The 25,764-nt window shown below is 46.7% G+C and overlaps 1 protein-coding gene across 2 annotated transcripts; it reads left to right on the top strand.

The window, feature by feature from the left end:
* The first annotated feature begins 377 nt into the window (after positions 1 to 377).
* LOC118236409 (ribosomal protein S6 kinase alpha-6-like) lies at positions 378 to 25,764 on the top strand. 2 transcript variants are annotated; one of them, XM_035434764.1, is made up of 22 exons: positions 378 to 773; positions 9,209 to 9,268; positions 11,463 to 11,579; positions 12,151 to 12,232; positions 12,856 to 12,936; positions 13,908 to 13,987; positions 14,560 to 14,666; positions 15,126 to 15,163; positions 15,843 to 15,985; positions 16,543 to 16,613; positions 17,386 to 17,474; positions 18,020 to 18,084; positions 19,518 to 19,620; positions 20,180 to 20,304; positions 20,807 to 20,929; positions 21,347 to 21,436; positions 22,378 to 22,536; positions 22,662 to 22,823; positions 23,218 to 23,294; positions 23,692 to 23,809; positions 24,355 to 24,495; positions 25,584 to 25,764. In XM_035434764.1, exons 1-22 carry the CDS (start codon positions 714 to 716, stop codon positions 25,707 to 25,709), a joined length of 2,217 nt encoding a protein of 738 aa, XP_035290655.1. In that variant the 5' UTR covers positions 378 to 713; the 3' UTR covers positions 25,710 to 25,764. The 2 variants fall into 2 exon arrangements, with proteins under 2 accessions (XP_035290655.1, XP_035290654.1); XM_035434763.1 differs by having other exon boundaries at positions 380 to 773; positions 20,804 to 20,929.

Raw genomic sequence — 25,764 nt, 5'->3', positions numbered from 1 at the left:
CCTACTTATTTATCATTTTCCAACTGGCTGCCCACCTGCTAACCGTGGACTGGGTCTGATAGTTGGTGTAATAAGCAACAGATAGGAATTTGTATGCCCTGAAATTGTCTCGGCTGTGTTTTAAAGATCTCTAGAGTCAATGTCTGACTAGTAAAACATTTATATACTCATTTTATGAGTCACTGTTCACAGCTGTCAGTGCATTGCTGCTAGATGAAGAAAGTGTGGGTGGCTTTCTGATTATGTAAAAGCCACTCCTTTTCATATAATTTCAGAAATCTGAAAGGAAAGTACTACGCGTTTGTATTTCAAAACTCGAGTTCTGTATTAACAGTCAAAGCTCAGTAGCCTTTGCTATTTTTGCACCGGATGTCACGCTGTTTCCTATTTTTCCCGTTTGTTGCTTGGGATGGGGGAATCCTTAGCTAACTCAATGACGTCTGTGCGACGTCAGTTTCTACTCGGTTTCAATGCTGTTCAGGTAGTTTGCTAGTTTATGCAGTGGCGGCCATATTCACATCTATAGGCATCGCATTAGACGTTTTCGGTTTGTGTGGGACACCCAGACCTCAGATCCTTCACGCCGATTCTTCATCTTACCTTTGAACTAACACCAGAACATCCCAATATACATCTTAAGAGCACTGGAATACACCCGGGGCCTCTACAACGAAAAAATGCAGTCTGAAATAAGACGCTAGTCTGACTGTACGATGCCTTTTGCCCAGCCGCAAGATTCCTGGCACAAAATGGAGGTGCATAGCTTAAGTGAGGTATGTAACTAGCTGTGTCTTGTGGTCTAATATATTGCACGAAACGCTGCAAATTTGGTATTTGTTTTCTTCTTCTTTTAACCATATAGCAATCTGGCTCATGTCTGGCTTGGTTTAGTAGTTGCGTATTTTCAGCAAGATCCTTACTCTCAGTTGCACTAGGCCGTTAAATGAAGTTTTGTTGACGTTAGCTTGCTAGTTGCTTGCTACCGGCATCTAGCCAAGTTGCATTTCTGCAGGGTAATCGCGGCAAGCTAGCTAGACATTCGCTAACATAACTGTTAGCAAAGGTTAGGTAGCGATAGCAAGGATAGCTGTAGGCTATGCTATAGCTATCTCACCGTCCATTTAGATTTAGCCACTTTTCTTGTGTTGTGTGCAGGTGTAACGTTAACTTTTTATGTTTTTTTTTTTTTAATTTAGTCTAATTTTATTTTTGTGCTAGGTCTACTGCAACTTGATGTTTTAGTTCGTGACTAACGTTGGTGAGCTATCTCTTAGTAGCTAGCTGGATTGAACTGCTGCTGTGCCAGACTGATCAGAAAGCTAAAGACTTTAAATGTCTTTCCTATAGGCTAGATAATTTAACGTTAGCTACATCTCCATTGGCACTTTGTGGCAGGCTAGATAATTAACTAGCGTCCTTTAGCAAGTTGGCCGTAAGTTAATAAGCTAATTTACATGAAGGTATACTTGCTTAGCTCGGAGAAGTAGCTAAGATTCGTTTCAAGCCAGTGATATTCTAGGTGGTTAAAATAGAGGAAATGTGGATCTTTTGCTAGCCTTTGTACCAACAACAGCTTTGCCACAGCCATCTCAGTACAGCGAAAGTACCCTAGTTCTACCTACACTAGCTAGCTAGGTGGTTAGCCGCATGTGGCTAACTGTTGGCATTAACGGTTGTGAATATATTCGCTAAGTTACATTGGCTTACTAGCGTGCAGTCGAGCAACACAGTCTAGGTATCATTAAGCTACTTTTTCAGAAGTTTCAGAAAACAAGTTGGTAAGCTAGCTATTTATAAACGCACATTTCAATAGAAACGAGGAATTTTAGTCTAGATCGTAACTGTTTGCTTTGTCTCACTGTATACTAAACGTTAAGTCCATGCCCTTGACAATGGATTCTCAGGTTAATGCATAAATAGCTGACGTTAGCCTGCCAGATGTACCTTGCGATCACACACCATTCCGTCTTTGACAGTGCAGCTGCCCGACATTCTTCGCGCAGTTTCTGTTGGTAGAAATGTCAGGAATGTTTTGCATGCTTTTGGTATCGTTCGTTTCAGCCTGTTGCGGTAGCGATGTTTGAAGAAAGTAACGTCAGTCCTACCAGCTGAGGTATTGCATTTTGTCGAAGTTATGTTTTACAAACACCGCAATAGTAGAACGTCTATGGTCTAGTTTTCATGTCATCCAGTTAATTTATTGAACGTTGCCTTATGCTTTTCTTGACAGTGACTTAAAGTAACGATACACAGCTAGGCAAAAACAACAACAGGCTTAACTGGAAGCTGAAATCAGAAGTCTGTAGAGTAGTTGTGTGCTATCTATTACAGCAGTCCCCCACGCCATCAGGGAGTTTGGCTTTACTGATCTGTCCCCAGCACTCAGCTTTCCCATTAAATGGATGAGTGACTGTTTTGCAGACAATTTGGAACACTGAACAGCCTTGCTAATATTTATGCTAAAGTCGGTACAGGGATTAATTGTGGTTAGTGTTCAGGATGCAGAAGTGTCAGCTGTAGCTACATCTGTTTGGACAGACATATAATCCATCAGCATGCAACAAAGATGGTGGGTGTATGTGGAAAGATGATGCTTCAAATGTAATGTCACGATTTCCCTCTGATGGGTTTGTTCAGACAGCAGAGCTATATTTTTCCACTATGACTAAAGCAAGACCAATAAGGTCGAGAGATTTGATTATAAAGAGTGTTTTTTTTTTTTTAACTTCCTGACTAAACAGTCAGAATATGCCTATGAGTTGCCTATGTGTAAATTACAAATCCTGACTCACTATTGTATCAAACTCTCTGTTTTAAAAATGGCCTGCCAACCACAAGGTTTGATGTGAGATATTTATGTCTGTGCTGGTTATGAAATTATTTCTGCAGTTACTGTGGCTCAGTCGAACCTAAAATGTATTAACAATCCCAGTTCTTTACTCCTAAACCCATGCAAACTTGACCACAGCATTACAGGAAATAAGCTAGGTTAATTTCTAATGAATAAGGCCGATGATAGTAAAAATGGTATAGTATGCAGTAAATATAGAACAAGAATACAACAAGTCTTGCTTTCTGTACCTGTCAATGCAAAGAATTGCCATATAGATGCGAGCTGGGGCTGTAAATAGGAAAGACAAGAAAGGAAGACATGTTAGGCTATTTTTGTGATGAATGCAATGGCCGCTGTTCTGGGTTTTTTTTCCCCTCCCTGCGGTGCTCCTGACAAATAGTATGAGTCATCTCGTCTCAAGGTTGGCTGGGATCGTGTCGAATTGATGGGCGCTGTAATGTGATGTTGTAAGCGGCACAAAATGGGGTTTCAGTCGGAGCCCGAGGAAACAAATTCCCCCCTTTTTCCCCCGGCGTTCCCGCAGGAGCGGAGACGGGCGGCGAAAGCTCGGGAACCTGCGGCGTCCGCTTTGCCCGCGGCAGGTCCGCACGTTCGAAAAAGGGGAGGGAACCACGTGAAAAATCTTCTCAAGTCGAAGATTATTCTGAGGCCACCGCTCTTGTCACGAGGAGAGTGATGCAGTGCTGGTGAAGAGGGACCCAGAGACGCTCCTGTGCACCAAATTTCAATGGATTCTCTGGGTCCTTTTGGATCCTTTGGATACGGGTGTTGCGTATTTTTTACACTCTGGGATGGTTATTTAGATGCTGGGTTTAGAAGACCGCTCATCTGGTCAATGACTGTTGCCTGAAATGATGCTAGAACCGGCCACTCGATAGGTAGGCCTACAGCTTTTACAGTTTCTTGGCGCAGTTAAAAAGCCCGTTCTTGGGACTGTACATGCATCTCCCTAATCCATTGTTTTCAGAACTATATTTTTTCCTCGTTTTTTAAGTTGTTAAATCACTTTAATGTTGGAAGCCCTGAAGGGATGAGTTCTCATGATAGTTTATCCTTCGAATAGCCTGCGGTCAGTTTCCACTGTGTACCTCCGAGGCTGCATTTCCTGAACGAGGAGCGCTTGCCTCTGCAGTGTTCCTCCGGTTAATTTCTCCGAGTGCTCCCATCGCCCAGGGCCTTAGGTGCTCATTTCCTGTCCACCTGGGGGCCCTCAGTGTTGATGTTGCCTGAGGAGAACTCCTGAGGAGCAGAAGGCAGCTTTCCACAGCAGTGTGATGCTGAAGCTGCTGTCTCTGCTCATGGGAAGGCACTCCAGTTATCGCTCCAGTTAGGAAGCTGTGGTTTTGAAGTTCTGGATCCTCTGTCACGCCTCGGCGTTACCTCTGTGTTCACGGAGAAGACTCACAGAGGGTCATCATCTCACCCTCCTAACGAAAGCTCATTAAAAGACAATATCAATTATAATGTTGATGAAAATACTTTTTATTCATGTAGTACATTGTCATCAAACTCAAAATGATCTACAGTGTGCACTGGTACCACACCTGTATAAGAGTCAAGTTTATGCCCTTTAGAACGGTGTAGCTGTGCATCATTGCTATGGTTGGATGTAGGACCCATCCCAATGTAGGCTAATGGACTGTTGGCTATTTACAGTGAAACATTCTAAAAATAAATAGTTAAAAAAAAACATGCATAATGTTAATGAGTTTTTGATTCCTCATTCAAAACCGATATTTGGGCTGTAGCATTCATATTTTCACCAGCAATTTTGGATTCTCTCCAGGCAAGAACGTTTATTAAGGAATTCAGTCAGATTTTCCAACATTGTTTCACCTCGTATGTCGTTCGGTTTTTGGCATGGTCACACAGCGTTGTTAATAGCGTAGTGACAAGATGAACATGAAACAACAGTGGTGCTCAGTAGTGTGTCTGGTGTGGCTTTGTTCCTTTAGTAATTCTGCCTTCATTGGACCTCGCACCACAGCCCGGGAGCTTTTACTTAAAGAAAAAGAGACCTGCCAAAAGTGCTGAACGGCCACGGGGCACTCTGTAATTCAGCTCTTCAGTGATACCGGTGGCGAGAACTCCAAACTTCAGCCTCCTCTTCTGACCTCTACCCGTCTCCGGTGTCCCCCGGTCGCCTGAGTTTTAGCTTTCCCGTCGTCCGCTCCGGGGCCCCGAGACCCCCGCCGCAGGTGGGGTGCGTGCGGCCGCTGCAGAGCAGGTGCGGGAGCAGCCGCGGGACCTGCTCGTTGCTGGCGAGGAACGGTGGATGGGTACTGCCGTGCGTTTTAAAGCTCGGTACTGTTTTCGCCGAGGTCAGTAACGTGGCAACCGTGGCAGGGTGTTTTAAGATGCCAGGAACACCTTGCTGTGTAAACTCCACAGGTACAGGTTTCTTTTCTCCCTCAGGCAGTTGCTTAACTCTGAATCTGAAAAAGGACAAACACAGTGAGTCGCACTACGGGGCTTGATGTAGGCCTCTAAAACTGACCCAATCCGCTTCCTGATTCCGGTTTAGGTGGATGGGTGGTGACTGACAGGGGAGGGGGGTATTAAAGGCGTTGATAGCTGTGAATATATGGTTATAAAATATATAAAGTATAGAAAGTTAATCTGCTGATATGTACAGCACCTGGACACATAACCTTGCTCTATAAGCTGCTTTGGAGTTATATAAAAAAGTGTATTTTTTTTGTTTTGACCCCAAACTCCCCCTATATCGGCCGTTCTAAACCTGGCAGGCTGTTATAAACTTTTGTAAATATCTACTATACCCTTCATCGCCCTTCACACACTATCTGGGCCAATCAGAAACGTACACTAAAACTGAAACGATATCAAAAACTGAGTTCAGCATTCAGTCAATAGACTTAATTGCTTTATTATCCATAAACGAGTTATGTGATTCTCAGGTGTCTGTCCTTGAGAAATCCTCTCTCTCTCTCTGTCCGAGCGACGGGTGCCAGCTGTTCTCTCGCGCTCGCAGATACGCGCGTTGCTGCCGGCCCTCGGCTACCTCAGGATGAAGGGCTGGATCTGCCAGGAGCCGAGGCTGAGCTCGGGGGAGGCAGACGCTTCTGTGCGCCACAGTCGGTTTCTGTGACTAATGACACCATCTGCGTTGGCAAATTTCTGCATTAAAAGCACCCGATTGGTCCGATTAATTAATTAATTTGTTTGTTAGGGGACCGTTGACCTTACTGCCTTGTTTACCAGCATTAGAGGAAGATTAGCTGTCCCGATAAACCCCCCCCAGTGCATGACGCTGTGGTACGCCTCCTGTGTTGGACAACAAGTCGGTAATGAAATAAAAAAAAAAAAGAACTGTTGTATTTTGTTGTGCTGTTTCTATTTTGCTCTGCAGTGCAGAGTTTGGCTTCGTACAGAGCTGATCCGATTTCTCGCACACCCAGATTAAGCAGTAATCTGAAGGTGTAATCCCTGACCTGGATTATGGCGGGGCGCTGCAGGGGTGCGGGAGAATTATTGATACAAAGGTACCGTGACGTTCTGATTGGACCAGAGCGCATGAAGTCTGAGATTGACAGAGGGAGCGCTTCGGGGGGCCGGACTTCCTGGCGTAATGGGACGTCCGCCCGTCACGCCAGCTCTATTTCCCCTGACCTTAATCCGGGAGGTCTGCACGCGCTCACGCAGCCTCCGCCCCGGGCAGGGATCGCGCCGCGCGGGTTCGAGGGCGAGCCGTTGGGGTTGAGCTGAGCTGCTGGGCTGTGGGGGAGGGGCGGGCAGAGGCTGTCTTTGAGGAGAGAGGTGCGGGTTTGGCATCAGCAGCATCCCCGCACGCACGCACACACACACGCACACACACACACACACACACACACAGACCCACAGACACACACACACACACACACAGACACAGACACAGACACACACACAGACACACACACACACAGACACAGACACAGACACAGACACACACACAGACACACACACACACACACACACACAGCTGCTGTGGCCTGAAGGGGCTCTGACGTCAGCACACTGGTCCACATCCCTACGTCACAGACTCTGCTTGCACACAGACACACACACAGACACACACACACACAGACACAGACACAGACACAGACACACACACAGACACACACACACACACACACACACAGCTGCTGTGGCCTGAAGGGGCTCTGACGTCAGCACACTGGTCCACATCCCTACGTCACAGACTCTGCTTGCACACAGACACACGGATACATTCCTGCTCTTTCTCACATACGCGCGCACACACACACACACACAGATGCATATTCTCTCTCTCCCTCACACACACACCGATAGATGCATGCTCTTTCGCATACATGCATGCTCATATGCATTCGTTCTCTCTCTCTCTCTCGCGCACACACACACAGACATATAGATGCATGCTTTTTCTTGTACGCACACACATACAGAGATACATGCATGCTCAGATGCATTGATGCTCTTTCTCTCTCTCACACACACAGATGGTTTATAGGCTATATGGTCCTTTATTTGCATTGTTTTATGGCACCTTAGGGTTGGTCTGTGAGAATTTGTCACCCAGGAAAAGCGTTTGGTTGGACACACCAAGTACATTGGCCTTTTCCACAGGCCCTGCTTGGAGTTTTCAGCCAAATACTTTGCCGGGTTCATTCTCAGATGCTCATTGGATGAAGCGCGTACCCTTTTTTGCACCGTCATAACAGACCCGCGAGTCGTGACGTAGCTCGCTAGCTCAGGGCTCATCCGCCCACTTCCCTTTCCTGTCGTTTCCCACTCCACTCGACCGTAAATACCCACCGTACCACCCTCCAGTGAGAGATCTGTAAACATGTTCTCTCTCTCTCTCTCTCTCTCTCCTGCGTGGGTGTCTCTCACTCCGCATCTCCGCCCCTCTGTTTACATTAGCCTGTGTGCTAATGCCTAGCAGCCGGGGCACACGGCAGTGTAAATCCCAGCCCAGCATGGTTTAGCTCAGCTTGACACTGGCCATTAAGTGGAAAAGGGATATCGGCTCATTTTATGTGCTGTTTATCATATATAAATGACGAATAATAATTTTCGGGTAGAATGCTAATTGCTTTTCAAAGAACAATAGTAAAAAAAAATCATCATAATAATTTCCACTGCAGAGATCACCAGTTATGGTAGGAATCTTAGTTTTTTTCTTTGCTCATTGTCCAACTGCATGATAACAGTGATTTTTTTTTGGAAATTTCATGTGAAGCCTTTGGAGAATGAGGGCTGGCCTACTTCACACAGCCTCGTAATGGCTGTGACCTTGTCCCTGACAGGCTTGCATTATAGTGCAGATTGATGTGACTGCGCTGCCTCTCAGTGTAGCAGCTGGGGAAGAGGGCAGAATTCACATCGAAACAGGATTTCATTCCTGGGTGATGTCTCGGGTTATGGCTGGTTGAATGGTGGTACCGTTATGAGATTTAATAACCCCTGCGACAAACTTTGTGTTTCGTAAAGTTCTGGGCATTCATTTATGAATTTGAGCACACAAGTATTTCTCATGCGGTATTTATATTGGACTCTATTAGCCTATTACCAGCCTACATTTTTCTAACGATTTGCATGTAGTATGTTCTACACTGCAAGCTCTCAGAAGATGGTCTAAATAACAAACTCCAGCTTACTGGTTATTGAATGGTCTTTACTACATCCCTGCTATGTATGAGCTGCACAAAACTGCGTTAGAAGTTTGGTACTTGCTACGCCAGTCGGCTGCTAGTGGCCATCTCCGTAAAGATGCAGAAATCGGCGCAAGTTGTTTGCCTCTAGTCTTGTTTGATTTCTGGGAACGAGTGTGGAATCGGGGCTCAGTAAAAGCTTCGGATATGAGTCTCGGCTGGGGCTTTGTTGTCTGGAACCTTGACCAAGGACGCTTCAGAAAAAAAGCAGTGGCTGTCGGTAACTTTGAGGGGCGGTCTTTTCTGTGTCTGGTACATAGTGAGCTCAGTGCTCTGTGCCGGTCTGCAGCAGAGCGCTCGTATGGACTGATTGTACTTTTCCCCTGCCGTGAAATTCACACCACCCCATTCTGCTGTCTTTGCTGTCTGTTGATGTGGCAATGTCATCACTGAGCAGCTGTTTTTGCTGTTTCTTGATGTGATGTCATCACTGAGCTGCTGTTTTTGCGGTTTGTTGATGTGGTGATGTCATCACTGAGCTGCTGTTTTTGCTGTTTGTTGATGTGGCAATGTCATCACTGAGCTGCTGGGTTTGCTGTTTCTTGATGTGGTGATGTCATCACTGTGCTGCCGTTTTTTCTGTTTGTTAATATGGTGATTCCATCACCGTTCCGCTGTCTCTGCTGTTTAATGGTCTCCTGTTTCCTTCCTTCTCCAGGTCAATGGGCATCAGATCACCGACGAGCCGATGGATGAGGGAGAGCCTCTCTCGCACTGTGTGAGTACTGCAGCTGGCCTCTGCTGTGTGCATCTGTTTAACATGGCAGCGATGCCGCAGTTTCACTGATAATTTCACTGATTTAAATTATCATATTTTTTTAATATTGCAAATGCTAGTGCAGCTGTGTATTCTACCAACGGTGCTTGACTTTTGTTTAAATTGAAAATGAGAGTATTATTCATTTAAATGGCTGGGAGTTTCAAACAGCAGACACAATCAGCGCACTCCCAGAGCAGGGGTGGAGGAGACCCGTTTGTACACATGCAAGTTATGAGCGCCCGGACGGCCAGCAGGAGTCGGTCGAGCAATGAAAAATGCCGGCTATCCCTACCAGCTGTATCCCTCCCATATCTCTGAGTGACGCGAAGCCAGTTATGCGCCGGCCCTGTGGGGCTACCGACCACAGTCGGCACTGGCACGGGTCTGCTTAGATCCAAGAGCGTGGCTTTACCGAGTGAGCCACCCAGGAACCCAGACCTTCAGCCTTTTATAAATGAGTAGAATTATAATTGTTAAAATTCAAATTCTGCAACTGAGGCTTTTTTTTTTTTTTTACTATTCCAAATCATCAACTGGAATCAATTCCAAACCCTGTCCTGTTCAGAAGACACGCTGAATTGACCCTCATGCAGGCAATTTAGGCGGAAAATGATATCAGGCAAGAAGATAAAAATAGTATAATGTAAAGCGTGCACATTCCCTCGGTGGATAGTACGTTTTCCTCTTTTATAGCGTAAACAGGTTACGCACATGCAGGCCTCTTGCTCCACGTGTACGTGAGCTTGGGCGTTGGGCTGTGCCTTAACGCGTGTTCACCTCAGCGTTGGGCGTGCCTCGTCTGCTCCTGCGCACACACGCGGCAGAGTTCCGCTCGTTCCCGCTCTCTGGCTCTGGTGTGGGGGGTGAAACCCTGTATGCCTGCAGATGGGGTAGTTTCAGCGCAGTGAAAACTGTCTGAAATAGGCGGACCAGGCCTGAAGGATTGGTCCCACCCCTCAGCATACAGGTCTAACCTTAGCATGGCAGTGCATGGCGCGTGTGTGCGCTAAAGTCATATATTTATCCGTTTGAAAGACGCACCGGCTCAGTGCATTGCGCAATCTTCACGCCGATAAGCCGATTACCTCGCCTTTGAAGCTCAGGGTTGGGTTTGCTGTCGCTTCCTGTTCTTCAAAGGCGGGGAGAGCGCTAGAGCTGCGTCTCTGCTCAGTTCAAATAATGCAACCTCGCGCCCCACACACCCACCCCACACACACACCCCCCCCCCCCTTTACTCCCAGCCTGAAACTGAGACTGCCTGGGCCTGCGTCCATCAAGACCACCCACACGGAACTGACCAGATACGAAGATGACACGATGATAAGCTCCCGCACTTTTTTTATGAGGGACGGCATCTAGGGGGTGTTGCAGGGAACCCTGAAAATACTATAAATATTCCAGCCTATGCAGTCGCCAAGGTTACGGAAAGGTGATGTGGTCAGCACAGTTTGCTTGTAAATTTTTCAGTAAAATCAAAATCTAATTTTTGTAAAATAAAAAACGTACAGGTCCTCATAAGTGAGACCTTTCTGACTGCAGTACACAGCTTCACTCGGCTTTAAAAAGAACTGCCACTATGCAGTTATTACTATGGCCTTGTCCAAGTCCACCACTGCACTAAGAGCCTTATGTGCTATTAATGAATGTGCATGCGTGCAGCAGTACTCAGGATTAAGGGGTGTGTGTGTGTGTGTGTGTGTGTGTGTGAGTGCAGGTAATCATGGTGTGTGTTCATATGCGCATGCACAGGTATTCAGGTTGTGCGTGTGTATGTGTGCACATGTGCAGGTAATCGAGGTGTGTGTGTGCGTGTAGGTAATCAGTGTGTGTGTGCACGCAGGTAATCAGTATGTGTGTCTGCATGCATGCGCAGGAAATCAAGATGTTTGTGCATGTGTGTATGCGTGTGTGTGTATGTACGTTCATGTGCTAGTAATCAAGGTGTGTGTGTGCATGTGTGTGTGCATGCAGATAATCGGGGTGTGTGTGTTTGCGTGTGTGCAGATAATCGTGGTGTGTGTGTGCGCGCGCATACACAGGTAATCAGGGTATGTGTGTGTGCGCATGCACGCACATACACAGGTAATCAGGTTAAGTGTGTGCAGGTACTCAGGGGGGCTATGTGAATGTGTCTTGGGCCTCGTCTCTGCAGGAAGAGGGCGCCTATAAGGAGATCCCCATCACCCACCATGTGAAGGAGGGCTGTGAGAAGGCCGAGCCCTCCCAGTTTGAGCTGCTCAAGGTGCTCGGCCAGGGTTCCTTCGGCAAGGTGGGTCTCATCCCCGGCATCTACAGTTATCATTTTTTTATATTTTTAGAAATTTAGCTGATGCTCTTATTCGGAATAATTTGTATAGCTTTCATTTTTTACGTAGTACCCATGTATATAGATTATATTTATGGACGTTTAATAAGTTGAAGATTCCAGGCAAGCAAATTGAAGAGTTCGGTGAGAAGAGCATGACATTCTTCATTATAATGAGACTTAAGACTGACATTTGATAGTGAAATTAGCGTGACTCATGGAAACACTTGATAACGATGATTATGAAACAGGTTGTTTTGATCCTGGATGCTGATTGGCTGAGACCACGTTCTAAAGTGATCGCAGATGGGATGCAGTTAATCAAACAGCTTGCTTGTAAACTCAAACCGCACAAACCATTACTTACAGACATTACCGAATAGTATTGGGTCATCAATTGTTTCTACATGTTGTAACCGTTTTGTAACAGCAATACGACATATTGCTTAAGTATATATTCATTCAGACTGTGATGTTTAAAGGCGCAGGGTGAAACTCATCTTTAAGCCCCGCTCCGTGTCCTTCTGTTGCTCAGGTGTTTCTTGTTCGCAAGATGATGGGCCCAGATGCTGGACAGCTGTATGCAATGAAAGTGCTGAAGAAAGCCTCTTTGAAAGGTGAGCTCCACTCTAATGCACGGGCTCATCTGTACTGGGCCTTTCGCTTTCACCCTGAATGGTGACCACCAAAGATTTGAATGCTTTCGCATTCTCACACTTTTTACCCCAATGTGGTTCCCTCACATTAAAATAAAACAAAATGAAGGCTGCTGGGTAGCTCACTTTGTATCAGCACCTTGGTCTTGGATCGAATCCGACCTGCGACTGTGGTCGACAGCCTCACTGGAGCGGTGCATAACTAGCTTCGCGTCACTCGGGGATGTGGAAGGAATACAGTTGGTAGGGATGTAGCACTGTTCATTGCTCTAGTGACTCCTGCTGACCGCTCAGGTGCCTGTGGCACCTCTCTGTGCACGCGTATGATTGGGTCTCCACTGATTCAGTGGAGAACCACGGATTGCCTGCATTCACTCTGCTTGCAACAGGGGCCATATATAGGCATGCTTGTACATAGGTCACAAATGAAAATTTAAAAATGTAAATAGTGCTCACTTTTTTCCACGGGGAATGTTGGGGTGGAGTGTGTGTAGGACATGTTCGATCTGCTGTCGTACTCTGAGCCTGGTGAGCTGAGCGCTGCGTGGCCAGTTTGACGTTACATTGTTGTCTCCTCTCGACAGTTCGGGACCGTGTTCGCACCAAGATGGAACGGGACATTTTGGTGGAGGTGAATCACCCCTTCATAGTGAAGTTGCACTACGGTGAGTGCCAGATGGATGCCTCTGTCAATCATCAGACGCGTGGACAGAAAGACCACATGCTCTCTCATGACCCTGTGCTTAAATATCGGACAGCCACTGCTCTCAGCACACTGCCTGGTTCCTGTTGTTTTTTTTTTTGTTTGTTTGTTTTTGTGGGGGGGCGGGCTTTTACCCTGATTTTGGCAGCTTGTGTCAACTTGCTTTCCAAGTAGCACCTCCTGCAGCACCTGTGTGCTGTTAATAGTCTCCCTTTTTAACATAAAGACTTAATATCGACTGGCCCGATCAGACAGCATTCCCTCTCTATGGTATATTGAATGTGAAATATTATTAATCTTTTTTATGGCTGAGCAGATGCTAATCAGACAGCTGCTGTCACAGATTGTGAAGAAGAGATAAACGCATCATACATGAGGACTGAAAAGAAAAAATCGAAAGAAGCTCATCTTAGTTAAAGTACTCATGTAAAACGCTTCATCTCATATTCATGAGTTCATCTCTCAGGCGTTTCATTGTCTCAGTTTGTTCAGATAAATATTTGAATGCCGATGTCTAAAGTCACAGGTATAGGATCCTTTTCACTCTTTTTTTTTTTTTTTTTCAGTGGGTCAAAAAAATCATTCAAAAAACCCATTTAACTGCCTTCAGAGAGGGGCTTGAGTTAAGTAGGTGGAAAACGCATCATGCAGTGATTGATAGGGTGTGCAGAATTGGAACGTAACAGTACATAATGACGAGAACAGGCCATTCAACCCCTGTAGGCTCACTATTTAGCCTACCATCCAGCAAACATCTAGCACTGCTTCAGGCCTAGGCCTGAACTACTCTGAGGGTCTCTGCCTGACTTACCAAAGTTGTTCCACGCTGGGAACTCCGTGTGAAGACGTAGCTCCTGATGTTCGTATTCTCTCTATCCACCCCACCCCCCAATCTTTCTCCTCCATTGTTTTTTTGTTTTTGTTGTTCCGCAGCCTTTCAGACAGAAGGGAAGCTCTATTTGATATTAGACTTTCTCAGGGGCGGAGATGTCTTTACTCGTTTATCCAAAGAGGTAAGCTCACCTTCTTTTCTTTAAAAGACAAGGTGTTTTTGTCATGTCTTCCTTCCAGGGACATGGTCAGATCTTGCATGCATTTGAGCGTAACTCAAGCGAGTGATGTGCCTCTCTGTGAGAGCGCATTTTACAGCTGGTTTAGAAGAGTATACTCATTTCTGCCAGTGTCAGTTTCATTGTTTGTGCTGGTTAATGAATCTTGACTGATTTAAGTGTAATTACATTGAGCACACATTGAGACAAAATGTCCATAATGCCTTTTTTTGTGTTGTGAAATGTTAACGTTGTCATGTCTAACAACTTTGTTCATTCTCAGATCAAGTCTATTCATAGAACATTTTTGTTTGATTGGATAATATTTGCAGTATTAAAGTGTTTTTAAACAATAACCCCTGTTTTTGTGTATTAATTAAAAATGTTGACTGTTTTGTTGTTTAACGATAATGATGATAATGTTGTTGATGATGATGATGATGATGATGTTGTTGTTGTTGATGATGTTGTTTTTCTTGATGACTTGTTTGTTTGTGAACAGAGATCAGAGGGTAAATCTGTCCAGTTCTTACTAGGTTATGTTTACAGAGGAGGATGTGAAATTCTACCTTGCAGAGCTGGCCCTTGCATTGGACCATCTACACAACCTAGGCATTGTTTACAGAGACCTGAAGCCCGAAAAGTAAAGTATCCCAATCCCTGTGACCCTTACCCCCCTAAAAGCCCTCCCCCCCCCGGACAAGCTCCACCCAATGGGAACTCGCACACTCAGGCTAAACTCATAGACACGTTTTGCGTTCAGGCGTTTATAGTGCGAATTTTCCACGCCTTCGTGCCCCATTTCAGAAACTGTAGTTCACCCGGATTTCTGTGCAGCATGTAATATCTGTCGCTGATTGGCAACCCCGAACAGTCTTGACAGCTTTCTCCGACGGCCGTCGGCCGCTCGCTCGGTGTTTGCGTCTCACCCAGATTTAGCCGATTTTCCAGCCGTTTTGCCGCCATTTTCTGACCGGGAGACGGCCGCAGCCGGGAGAGGGCTGCCAACACTGTTCCACAGTTTACCGATGTCATTGTTGATGTTTCTGTTGTGGGAATGTATCTGTGTACCTGTATCGGAGAATGTGATTTTAATTTTCAGCATTTTGCTTGATGAAGCTGGACATATCAAGTTAACAGGTGTGTACCGTTGCTTTATTCATTCACTTCCTGCTCCGTTTGTTTGCATTTTCTGCTGTTTTGTAGTGGTGGAAATTATTTTTTTGCCTGTAAGTTGCTGCACAGAGATTCTGTTGACAATAATAAAATCAGTTTACGCAAAGGTAAACACTGAAGAGATTTCCTGTATCCCGAACATAGCAGGACGTTGGGCATTATCTGTTATGTAATGCGAACAAGCCTTTATTCGTGGAGATTACACGATGCTGGTGCTCTGTAAAAGTCTGTCAGACCTGTCGGATATTACTGGTATTGTCAGCATTTTGTACAAGTTGGGCGTATAACATTTTAAAATCGGTTTTATAGAGCATCCTGTGGAAAGGAAAGCTGGAGAATGGCCTCTGCTTACGAAATCCGCACTTTTTGAAATGGTCGTTTCAGAATGTCTTGGTGCCACATGCATCAACTATTTATAGTTTTATTTGCGTGGTAACATTCTAAAATCATTCAAAAAATTTGTAATTGGAAATTCTGCCATCTGTTATTTTGTGGTTGATGCATCTGCCTCCAAGTTACATCCTGAAAAATAAACCCAAACTGGTAAAATACTGTCGGGGAAAGAGAGGGCGGTGGTTCCGTGTGGGGCTAGCAAGTCTGTTTTGTACGATGGTTGTCTGATGGTGAATCTGCCCCTCTGTAGACTTCGGGCTCAGTAAAGAATCAGTGGACCAGGATAAGAAAGCTTACTCTTTCTGTGGTACTGTGGAATACATGGCACCTGAAGTGGTCAACAGAAGAGGACACACGCAGAGTGCCGATTGGTGGTCCCTCGGGGTTCTCATGGTACGTCCCAGGCTGGGCTCCTCCCCCCTTCCCCCCCCTCATCTCATGAACGTGAAATGGTCTGACATCATCACGTTGAAGAGCCAGGTTATGAAATTGGTCTGGTTTTCCCCTGTTCTTTCTGAGGTCTTTGTCTTTTCACTGATCCCATAATTCATTGAGTGCATGCCTAGTTGTTAAGAAGTTTTCGGTGAAACATTGCAATTTGAATCTGCCGTTGCACCCTTGCGCAAACTAACTAATGTGAAATTCAGGTATCCAGCTTTACGAATGCATGTTCTCAGCATATGCATGTTGTGTGTTATGTGTGTGTAAATAATTGTATGCAATTAATAATAAAAGTAAATATTACCCAACCACAGCAACACTGACATTAAAGTTTTTGACCAGGTTCTTGCTGATTAAGTTCAGAGTCACACACATGTTGACATTACGGGGTCATTCATAGTGGAGCTGTGCTGTGATTGGAGATGACGTTCTGCTTCGGAGCATCGTGTGTTTGAGCGTTAGTCTAGGGGTTGTGTTACAATTTTGCTTTCTTATTCTCTTCCCCTCAGTTTGAAATGTTGACGGGTACTTTACCCTTCCAAGGGAAAGACAGAAATGAGACCATGAACATGATTCTGAAGTAAGTCCTGCTGCAGCAGTCACACACCAGACAAATCCCACATAATTATAAAAACCGAATACTTCATATATTTCATATTTTAGTGCTTATTGGTGACTCCCATACAAGATCCCTTCTGTTTTGTTTCAGTCTCCTAGAATAAAACCGATGTAAGAAGTTGTCTCAGTATTTTCCAGGTTAACATCGTGTGGAGACGCACTTTATTGCATTTCTTGCAGATAAAATCAGGGTCCGTCTCACATGTTTCATTTGCACATTTACATTAAGCCAACTGTATTCAGGATAAATTACTTCTTCGTTTATCCATTCAGTAAAATGCATTACTGAAACCATGAAACGGACATAAGCTGAATTCTGTGGGCGGCTAATTAGCGTGCGTTTAAAGACTCATGCCAAAGACTCTGACAGCTCTCCTGTTTATTTGTCTGTCCGCTGTCTGGCTTCATACGCGCCTAGATTACTCTAAATCCATCCCATACAAGGCCCCCTCGGCGTCAGTGCCATACATCCACTGAAAGATGGCGGCCGCCTTCCATATTTTGATAACAAACTGCCCGTGATAACCAGCCAGAGTTACCCTTGTGTTTTTTTTTTTACCGCGTTTACTCAGGTTGACAAATGCAGCATTTCTCATGAGACGGAGCTGAGGCACCGCGAGCCGGCATAACTGCACTGCCGCGGCTCTCGGACAGATAAAACCAGGGCGGAGCATAAATTGCGCATCTGACCGGAAGATCCGTCTTACTTTTTTTTTTATTTCCCTCCCTCTCAGAGCAAAGTTGGGAATGCCACAGTTTCTAAGCCTGGAAGCCCAGAGTCTCCTGAGAATGCTGTTCAAACGGAATCCAGCCAATCGGTTGGGTAAGTCTCCGCCTCCTCCCTTCCGTTCGTCGAGACGCATCATTCAGCGCGCGAGGCCTCGCAGCGTCCACTGTTCAAATGAGGGCCGATGAGAGTAACGCGTTTGGAAGGAGGCGCGTTATATTTTCAAACCCAAAGAACAGCAATGAAGCCCACTGCAAATTTTTGGACGGAATGATTCACAACCGTTGACGTGGTGTGGCATTTTTAGAATGTACATAGAGGGTAATTGAAGACCAATGAATCATTCTACATTTTTAGACCTCTTGCGTCCACTTGCATAAGCGTGTGTGTGTGTGTGTGCGCGTGTCTGTGTGTGTCTGTTGGTGAGTGTGTGTGTCTGTGTCTGTATGTGTTCGTGAGTGTCTGTGTGTGCGTCTGTGTGTGTCTGTATGTGTCCGTGTGTGTCCGCGTGTTTGTGTGTGTGTGTGCGCGCGTGTCTGTGTGTCTGTATGTGTTCGTGAGTGTCCGTGTGTGTGTGTTTATGTGTGTGTGTCCATCCACTCTGCGGCGATGTGACTGTTGTCCCTCGCTCTCTCTGGCAGGAGCTGGCCCTGACGGTGTGGAGGAGATCAAAAGACACGCCTTCTTCTCCACCATAGACTGGAACGTGAGTGCACCATCAGAAAGCCTTTTTACCGCTCTCCCGTAAGGCTGTGGCCTCCGACCAGTCCGCTGGTTAAGGTCTGGCCCAAAATCCCCCGGCCCCTTCGTCCTGGTCCCTGTGCAGCTGGGCTGGCCAGCGGACCTGTCCGGGCGGCATAGTGTTAGTGTGGCTCCACAACGGTGTTAAGGAGCCTGGGGCCGCTCGCAGAACACCGTGCCACGACACTGTCGCGACGGTAACACTTCTGTCAGGCCAGCAACGTCTCCCCCACAGTGAGATGGAGAAGGGGCCGGTACTGTTCAAACCTAGAACTGGGCGGTATACCTTATTTTTAGGAATACAGTATGAGTACGCTTCGTCATGCGGTTTTGCAATACCCTTATCAATGATTTTTTATTGTTTTTCATCCAGTGAACATAAAAAATGATAAGCAACATAAGAGTAAGGTTATTTGTCTATTTTGAATGAATCTCTCACCGTTTCTTTAAAAAACGTGCCGTTGCAAATGAGACGTGCAGAGGAGTTTGTAGAGACGCGATGGTGTCAGAGCCAAGTGGCACCAGCAGTGACACTTTTCAGCCCTGCTACATCTGGCTGCACTTTTACATTAAGGAACATCTGGAAGTTGGGCTGGGTGTGAAACCATTTAGACAATGTTTTTACTAAGCGCAGTAACAGTCGTCTTTTCTGTAATCATGTGATAATGTGTTTTTGTCAGATGTTTGGCTGTTTACTAAAGGAAAAAAAAGATGAGAAGATGTCATGAAGCCGTATGGCAGTGATGATTGTTATTACACTTTAAAAAAAAATGTATTATAATTATTTTATAATAGTCGATCCAGTTTATCACCTCGCCCTATCTGGAAGTATCGTTTTTTCATTTAATTTCAACCCTAGAAGCTTGGACTTTTTAAAATGACTATTTTTGCTGTAATATTTTGGATAGTAACTTAACACTTTTTTATGTCTGCTATCCAATTCAGTGTTCATGTTCCTTATAAAAATAGTGAAATTAATTACTGCGTTTTGATTGATCCTTATTTTTCTACAGTTACAGTAAATTTCAATTGCCTTCTTGTATATTAGAAAACCAAATTCTGTTATACAAGATACGATATTTTGGCCACGTTGCCGGGCCCTAATCGAGTTCTCGACCCACATTCGCTGGCCGGTGTGGACGTTGACGCTTTGAAAGAAGCTTTTTTTCTGCATCGCTTTTACTTGAGAGTAGGTCAACAGACATTCTTTGATAAGATGTTATTTTGGTGAAAGCGATTAGCATTAGTCATTTGTTTTATTTTGTTTCTTAGTTTTCTATTTGAAATGGCGATATGCCGCAGCGATCCTCCACCCACAGCTTAATGGCACTGGATGGCTAATCGCGAGAAGCAGGAGAATGTTGTATGCAGACACTAACGCAGGTTTCTATTTCACAGAAACTGTTCAGGAGGGAACTCCAGCCCCCATTTCAGCCAGCGGCAGGGAAACCTGAGGACACCTTCTGCTTTGACCCAGAATTCACTGCAAAGACCCCGAAAGGTGAGGAGGCTGCTCCAGTGTCCACCGCTTGAGTCACCTCTTTTCCATGCTTTAATTCCCGTGAGCACGACTCCGGAAGAATGTAACATTCTCTGAAATAATCGCCTGGTTTCAAAGTTGCTCCATTGGCATTAAAAAGCCTAAACCATCTGTCACCATGATAAGAGCCCATTGCTTGGTTGTGGCATTTATCCCACCAAACCCCTTTATTAGGCTGAGTTCTCATATAAAGATGGACCCAGAGAACGGACCCATGAGCAGTCCCTAGTGCACTCATTTTTTGCATTGACAATGTCAGGGCTAGCATTAGCACGTAGATCCCTCAGCATTTGCACGTACATCCCCCAGCATTAGCCTGTAGACCCCCCAGCATTAGCAGGTACATCCCCCAGCACGTAGATCCCCTAGCGTTAGCATGTGGATCCCTTAGCATTGGTACGTAGATCCCCCACCATTAGCACATAGATCCCCCAGCATTAGCCCGTAAGACCCCCCAGTCCTCTCCGCCCACATTCCTGTTCCTCACCGCGTAAACGCCGCGTTGTCTGCGCCCCGACAGATTCCCCCGGCGTCCCGCCGAGCGCCAACGCGCACCAGCTCTTCAAAGGCTTCAGCTTCGTGGCCCCGGCCTCCATGGAGGAAGGGAAGAGCTCCCCGCTGGTCAACATCCTCCCCATGGTACAGGTGGGTCGCCACGGCAACCGCAGGGGCTTCACCTCGCCGCGTTACGGAATGGCGCTGCACCCCGCGTGGCCGCATTTCAGACCGAGCGCGCTCAGCAGTGGGGGCGGGGTCCTGAGGATTCCACCACATGACACCCTGCCGTGTTTCAGGTGGAAACTTTCAGTCAGTCAAAATGACTTCATATGCATGCAAACAAATGCATTCATTTATTTATTTTATTTATTTATTTAAGAAGGGACAGTGCATATTAATCAACAACAAATGTAAATATGCCAGATTTAGCCAAAAGGGTAATTTCCATCTGTAGTCCCTGGCCAAAGTGTTATAAAAAGGCTTCCTAAAAAGATCTTAATTGAAGTTGTAATTCAACTACCTGAATTGAACCTGCAAACCTCTGAGTTACAAACCCGGTGTCCTACCCGTTGTAACGCACTGCGGCCCACGTTTTAAATGAATGGTCGAATGCCCCTCCTGACACCCGGCTGTTCTGTGCCCGCAGCAGCTGCACGCAGGCTCCACGCAGTTCGCGGACATCTACGAGCTGAAGGAGGACATCGGCGTGGGGTCCTACTCCATATGCAAGCGCTGCGTCCACAGGGTCACCGGCATGGAGTTCGCCGTCAAGGTGAGGGCGCGCTCCCGCGCCGCTGTGCGGCTAGACCCCCGCCAGAGCGGCCAGACCCCACTAATAGGACATGTTAGAAGAGCAAACGGTCACCTCTGCTGATGGAACCTGTGAGATTACTGGACAAACGGCACATGTGTGTTTTACTGAGCGGCAGCCCTGAACATTACATGTCATTTCACGTGACGTCCAACAGAGGGCAGTGGAGGACAGCACATTTCCCTATTCACCTTTAGTTTTCCTTAATCTTCACTGTTACAGTTGCTTTGAACCATACCCTAACTATGGAACTACGGGGGAAAAAAAAGCTTTGTTGTGCAGCATTTACTGAAAGTGGCGTGTGTTTTAGCTGTGTGTTATCCTGTCGCTGGCACTGAGTGTGTTTGAGTGTTCGTGCTGATTCACGGCTCTCCACAGATCATCGACAAAATCAAGCGGGACCCCTCAGAGGAGACAGAGATCCTAATGCGATACGGCCAGCACCCCAACATCATCACTCTGAAAGACGTAAGCCAGCCTCAGTTGTGTCTTCTCCTTTATGGCTCTTCGAGCCGTGGTAACCAGCCCTGTTCCTGGAGATCTGCTGTCCTGTAGGATTTCATTCATACCCTAACAAAGCAGACCTCATTCAACAGCTAGAGACCTTGTTGAGCTGCTTGTTAGTAGAGTCGGGTGTGCCAAATTAGGGTTGAAATGAAAACCTGCAGGGTGGAACAGGGTTGGTTACCACTGCCTTAGGGTGTCTGAGTGAATTGGTGGCAGTGTAGCCTACTGGTTAGGGAACTGGACTTGTGACTGAGTTGGTCAGGTAGGTTGTAGGTCCATTTCCCAGGTGTGCTTTGCTGTTGTAAGCATGGTAATTGAAGTCGCTGTTCTGCAAGGCACTTAAACTGAATTTCTGCAGTAAATATCCAGCTGTATAAATGGATTTGATTTAAAGAATGTAAACTGCGAAAGTCCCTCTGGATAAGAGTGCTAAATGCTGTGATACAAGTAATGAGTGCTACATAATAACTGGCCTCAGGTGAAGTATTACCCTCATTTGTCCTGAAGAAGACCCAACATGGGTGGAAACGTTGAACCTGCTGTGGTGTTTATCAGTTTTGTCAACTTTGTGTCGTGTGTGTGTGTGTGTGTGTTGTGTGTGTGTGTGTGTGAGGTCAGTGCAGATCAGCTCGCTCTGTGCCCGTTTGTTGCCTCATTACATCAGTTGAAATTGATGTAATTGCCAGTGGTTGCCGTGCTTATTTGGCACTTGCTGTCCTATTGGTGGACTTTGCGAGTAAGTGCTCTCGCAGGTGTGTACGTGAATCGCACTGAATAAGATTCCCAGCCCAAACGCGCCAGCATTCTAAAGTGTTTTTATAACAGACACGTTTTTAACCTCCCTGGCTGTCCGAGCGTGGCTGAGTCTGAGGCCCTGACGTTGGGTGTCTCCCCCGGGGCAGGTGTATGACGAGGGGCGCTTCGTGTACCTGGTGACGGAGCTGATGAAGGGCGGGGAGCTGCTGGACAGGATCCTGCGGCAGAAGTACTTCTCCGAGCGGGAGGCCAGCGGCGTGCTCTACACCATCGCCAAGACGGTGGACTACCTGCACTGCCAGGGGGTGAGGAGCGGGGGGGGGAGCCCCGGGGCGGGTGGGGGTGTGGGGGGCTGGGAGGGGGGGGGGGGGTGTGGGGTGCTGCGGGCGGAGGAGGGCTGACCGTCCCGTCCGCTCCCCCTCCCCCTCAGGTGGTGCACCGGGACCTGAAGCCCAGCAACATCCTGTACACGGACGACTCGGGCGACCCCAACTCCATCCGGATCTGCGACTTCGGCTTCGCCAAGCAGCTGCGCGGCGAGAGCGGCCTGCTGCTCACGCCCTGCTACACCGCCAACTTCGTGGCGCCCGAGGTGCGAGGTCGTCGCCGAAACCGTCCGCGGGGCTCGACAGCGCTCCCGTTCCAGGAAGCGTATGGTCTTGGAAAATTTACATGCACTGACTGGAAAAAATAACACATCAGCAGATTGGGATGCATGAGTGTGCTCCTAAAGTTTTCAGCCTAGGAGCACATGTGCTCTTTGGAAATGAACGTTAGTGTGGAGCCCTGCTTTCCAGTGACTGTGTAGCTGTGGGTGAAGTGGGCTGAAAATGCACACACAAGTGAATAGAGAGCCACATTAGGGTTTCCAGAGAGTTCCTCCCCTGCTGTTGAGCAGCTTTGAAGGGAAGCATTATGGGTGCTGTGTGTTTGAGTAGAGGATGCTGTGTGACTGACGCTGTGCTGCATGTGCTGGTGTGATGCAGGTCCTGATGAGGCAGGGCTACGATGCGGCCTGTGACATCTGGAGCCTGGGAGTGCTGCTGTACACCATGCTGGCGGGGTGAGCTCACACACACACACACACACACACACACACACGCACGCATGCACACACAGAGACACAGACAGACAGACACATACACATGCGTGTACTCACACACTCGCACGCACACACACACATGCACACACAAACAAACGCTCACGCACTCACTAACTCACATAGACACACGCATGCACACACACATTCACACATACACACACAGGCACACGTGCACGCTCACACTCACACACTCAGAAACTTGCATTAACACGCACACACGCACTCACACATACAAACACACACACACACACACATGCACATACACTGACCATTTGTTCCTGGAGGGGCTTGTCTGCAGATGGTATGCACTGAAACCTTTAGTGAGCGGCCCCTCCCCGTGCTCTCTCTCCCCCCGTAGCTACACGCCCTTCGCCAACGGGCCCAACGACACGCCCGAGGAGATCCTGCTGCGAATCGGCAGCGGGAAGTTCTCCCTGAGCGGAGGGAGCTGGGACACCGTGTCTGACAGCTCCAAGGTACGTCCTCCCGGGTACAGGTGCACACGCACACACACACACTAAAACAGCCAACTTTCAGCCATTTCAGCATTAAAATTAACAATGAACTGCAGGTGCGTAGGGTGCGACAGTGACTGCTAACTATGTCTGCATAAACTTTTCTGTACCGAAAATGCTATCAAATGGTGAAAATGGCAATTTCAGTGAATGGAGAAACTAATTAGAATACAGGTATGATTACTAAGACTGGTGAGTTATCAGTAACAATAGCCATGATGTATTCATTTAGAGCAGAAAGAAATTAGTCAGGCATATTGATAAATCCTTCGCAAGTGCTGTTTGAAAGTTTTATTTTCTCAACGGTTACCGAGTTATCGTTTAAACGTCAGTTTCAAACCACCTCAATTTAAATAGAGAGCTCTTAAATAGATATAGTTTTTTCTTCTTAGCATCTAAGTTGTTGTAGGTGTTAAAACACCTGGGTAGTGCCATACCGTGCTCCAGAACTGTATTAAAATGGAGCAGTTCCCCCCTGTTAACCCGCTCCTCTGCGTCTGGCTCAGGAGCTGCTGTCCCACATGCTGCACGTGGACCCGCACCAGCGCTACTCTGCAGAGCAGGTACTCAAGCACTCGTGGATCGCCTGCCGGGACCAGCTCCCCCACTTTCAGCTGGCGCGCCACGACGCCCCGCACCTCGTCAAGGTGGGTGTGGGAAATTTCGGAGAAGCTTAAGATTCCCAGGTGCGGTGTTCGGTACACGCTCACGGAGGTCCAGCTGATGGGCGGTAATGTTAAAGGAAGACCAAGAAGATCAAGAGGCAGAAGACAAATATCTTGCGGTGTCTAGCAGGAGAAACTGCCATAAAACTGCAACCCAACTACAGGAGGAACTCGAAAGAAACCAGTTCCCCTGACTAGAGTGGGACAGCAACAACAATCTGCTGGTCTAAAAGGATGTGTATCTGTGAAAAAGCCTTGCTATGTGCTGTTAACCAGAAAGGACTCCAGTGGGCCAACACCATCAACACTGCACATCCTTTTATACCAGCAAATCACAGTTGCCGTTTCACTGTAGTCTACTGCCTCTTGATCTTCCCTGTGGGTGGAGATCTCAGCAGAGCTCAAGGAACAGTCTGAAGGACATGTAGCCTCCAAAAAAACATAACTGCAATAGTCCTCACTGAGGCACATACAATAAAATGCAAAAACATTGGGACGGTTGCATCAAATTGGTTGCTTATCCCCTGCACTATTCAAATTTGTATTCGAAATCAAACCGTGACTAGGAGAGAGAATTCACAATGTCTGCATTTATTTCAGGTACATTTTTTTAAACAGACATTGAACTGTATTACAACAGTGCAATTCAATGCCAGGCAAGTTCCTTTATTCCAAATCAGAATAAGTATTAGGACTAGCTAGAGTTATTATGGTGCCCTGAAATGGGGGTTCTATGTATATAAGTAGAAGCAGTAGTTTCTAAATAGTGATACCAAAGTGTATAAAAAATACCCTTAAATAAAATCTGAAAATGCACTTTAGTCATTGTTTGATTACAAATGTAAATCAAATGATGAGTAAAAAGAAAAAAATGACTTGGTCTCAAACATTATGGAGCTTACTGTCTATATAAATATATGAAAATGAACTATATGTGCAGCTAACACTAGGCTCTCAGAAGGCTAGGTGCGCGCTTGGCTTGTTTTAGGGCTGTTCTGTCGTAGCGTGCCCTTAGGCCGTGTGAGCGGCTTGCTGTGGCTAACCGTGGGCGCGCTCGCTGTGTTGGACAGGGAGCGATGGCCGCCACCTACTCAGCACTGAACCACAAGACCTGCCTGCCGGTCCTGGAGCCCGTGGCCGCGTCTGGGCTCGCCCAGCGCAGGAACATGAAGAAGCTCACCTCCACAGACTTATAGTGCACGGCCGATGCGGTGGGAGGGCGCGTCTGTGTTAGTGTGTGTGTGTGTGTGC

This window comes from Anguilla anguilla, chromosome 9 (assembly GCF_013347855.1).
Source record: "Anguilla anguilla isolate fAngAng1 chromosome 9, fAngAng1.pri, whole genome shotgun sequence".
NCBI lineage: Eukaryota > Metazoa > Chordata > Actinopteri > Anguilliformes > Anguillidae > Anguilla > Anguilla anguilla.
This window is presented reverse-complemented; position numbering and strand designations above follow the sequence as displayed.

What these genes read in the sequence shown, in the direction of transcription:
- LOC118236409 (XM_035434763.1), top strand. Translation starts at nt 714, where the DNA reads ATGCCTTTTGCCCAGCCGCAAGATTCCTGGCACAAAATGGAGGTGCAT. An exon ending in GCCAGGGTTCCTTCGGCAAG is followed by an intron (nt 11,580 to 12,150) that starts GTGGGTCTCATC and finishes TCTGTTGCTCAG; the next exon opens with GTGTTTCTTGTTCGCAAGAT. An exon ending in TGGACATATCAAGTTAACAG is followed by an intron (nt 15,164 to 15,842) that starts GTGTGTACCGTT and finishes GCCCCTCTGTAG; the next exon opens with ACTTCGGGCTCAGTAAAGAA.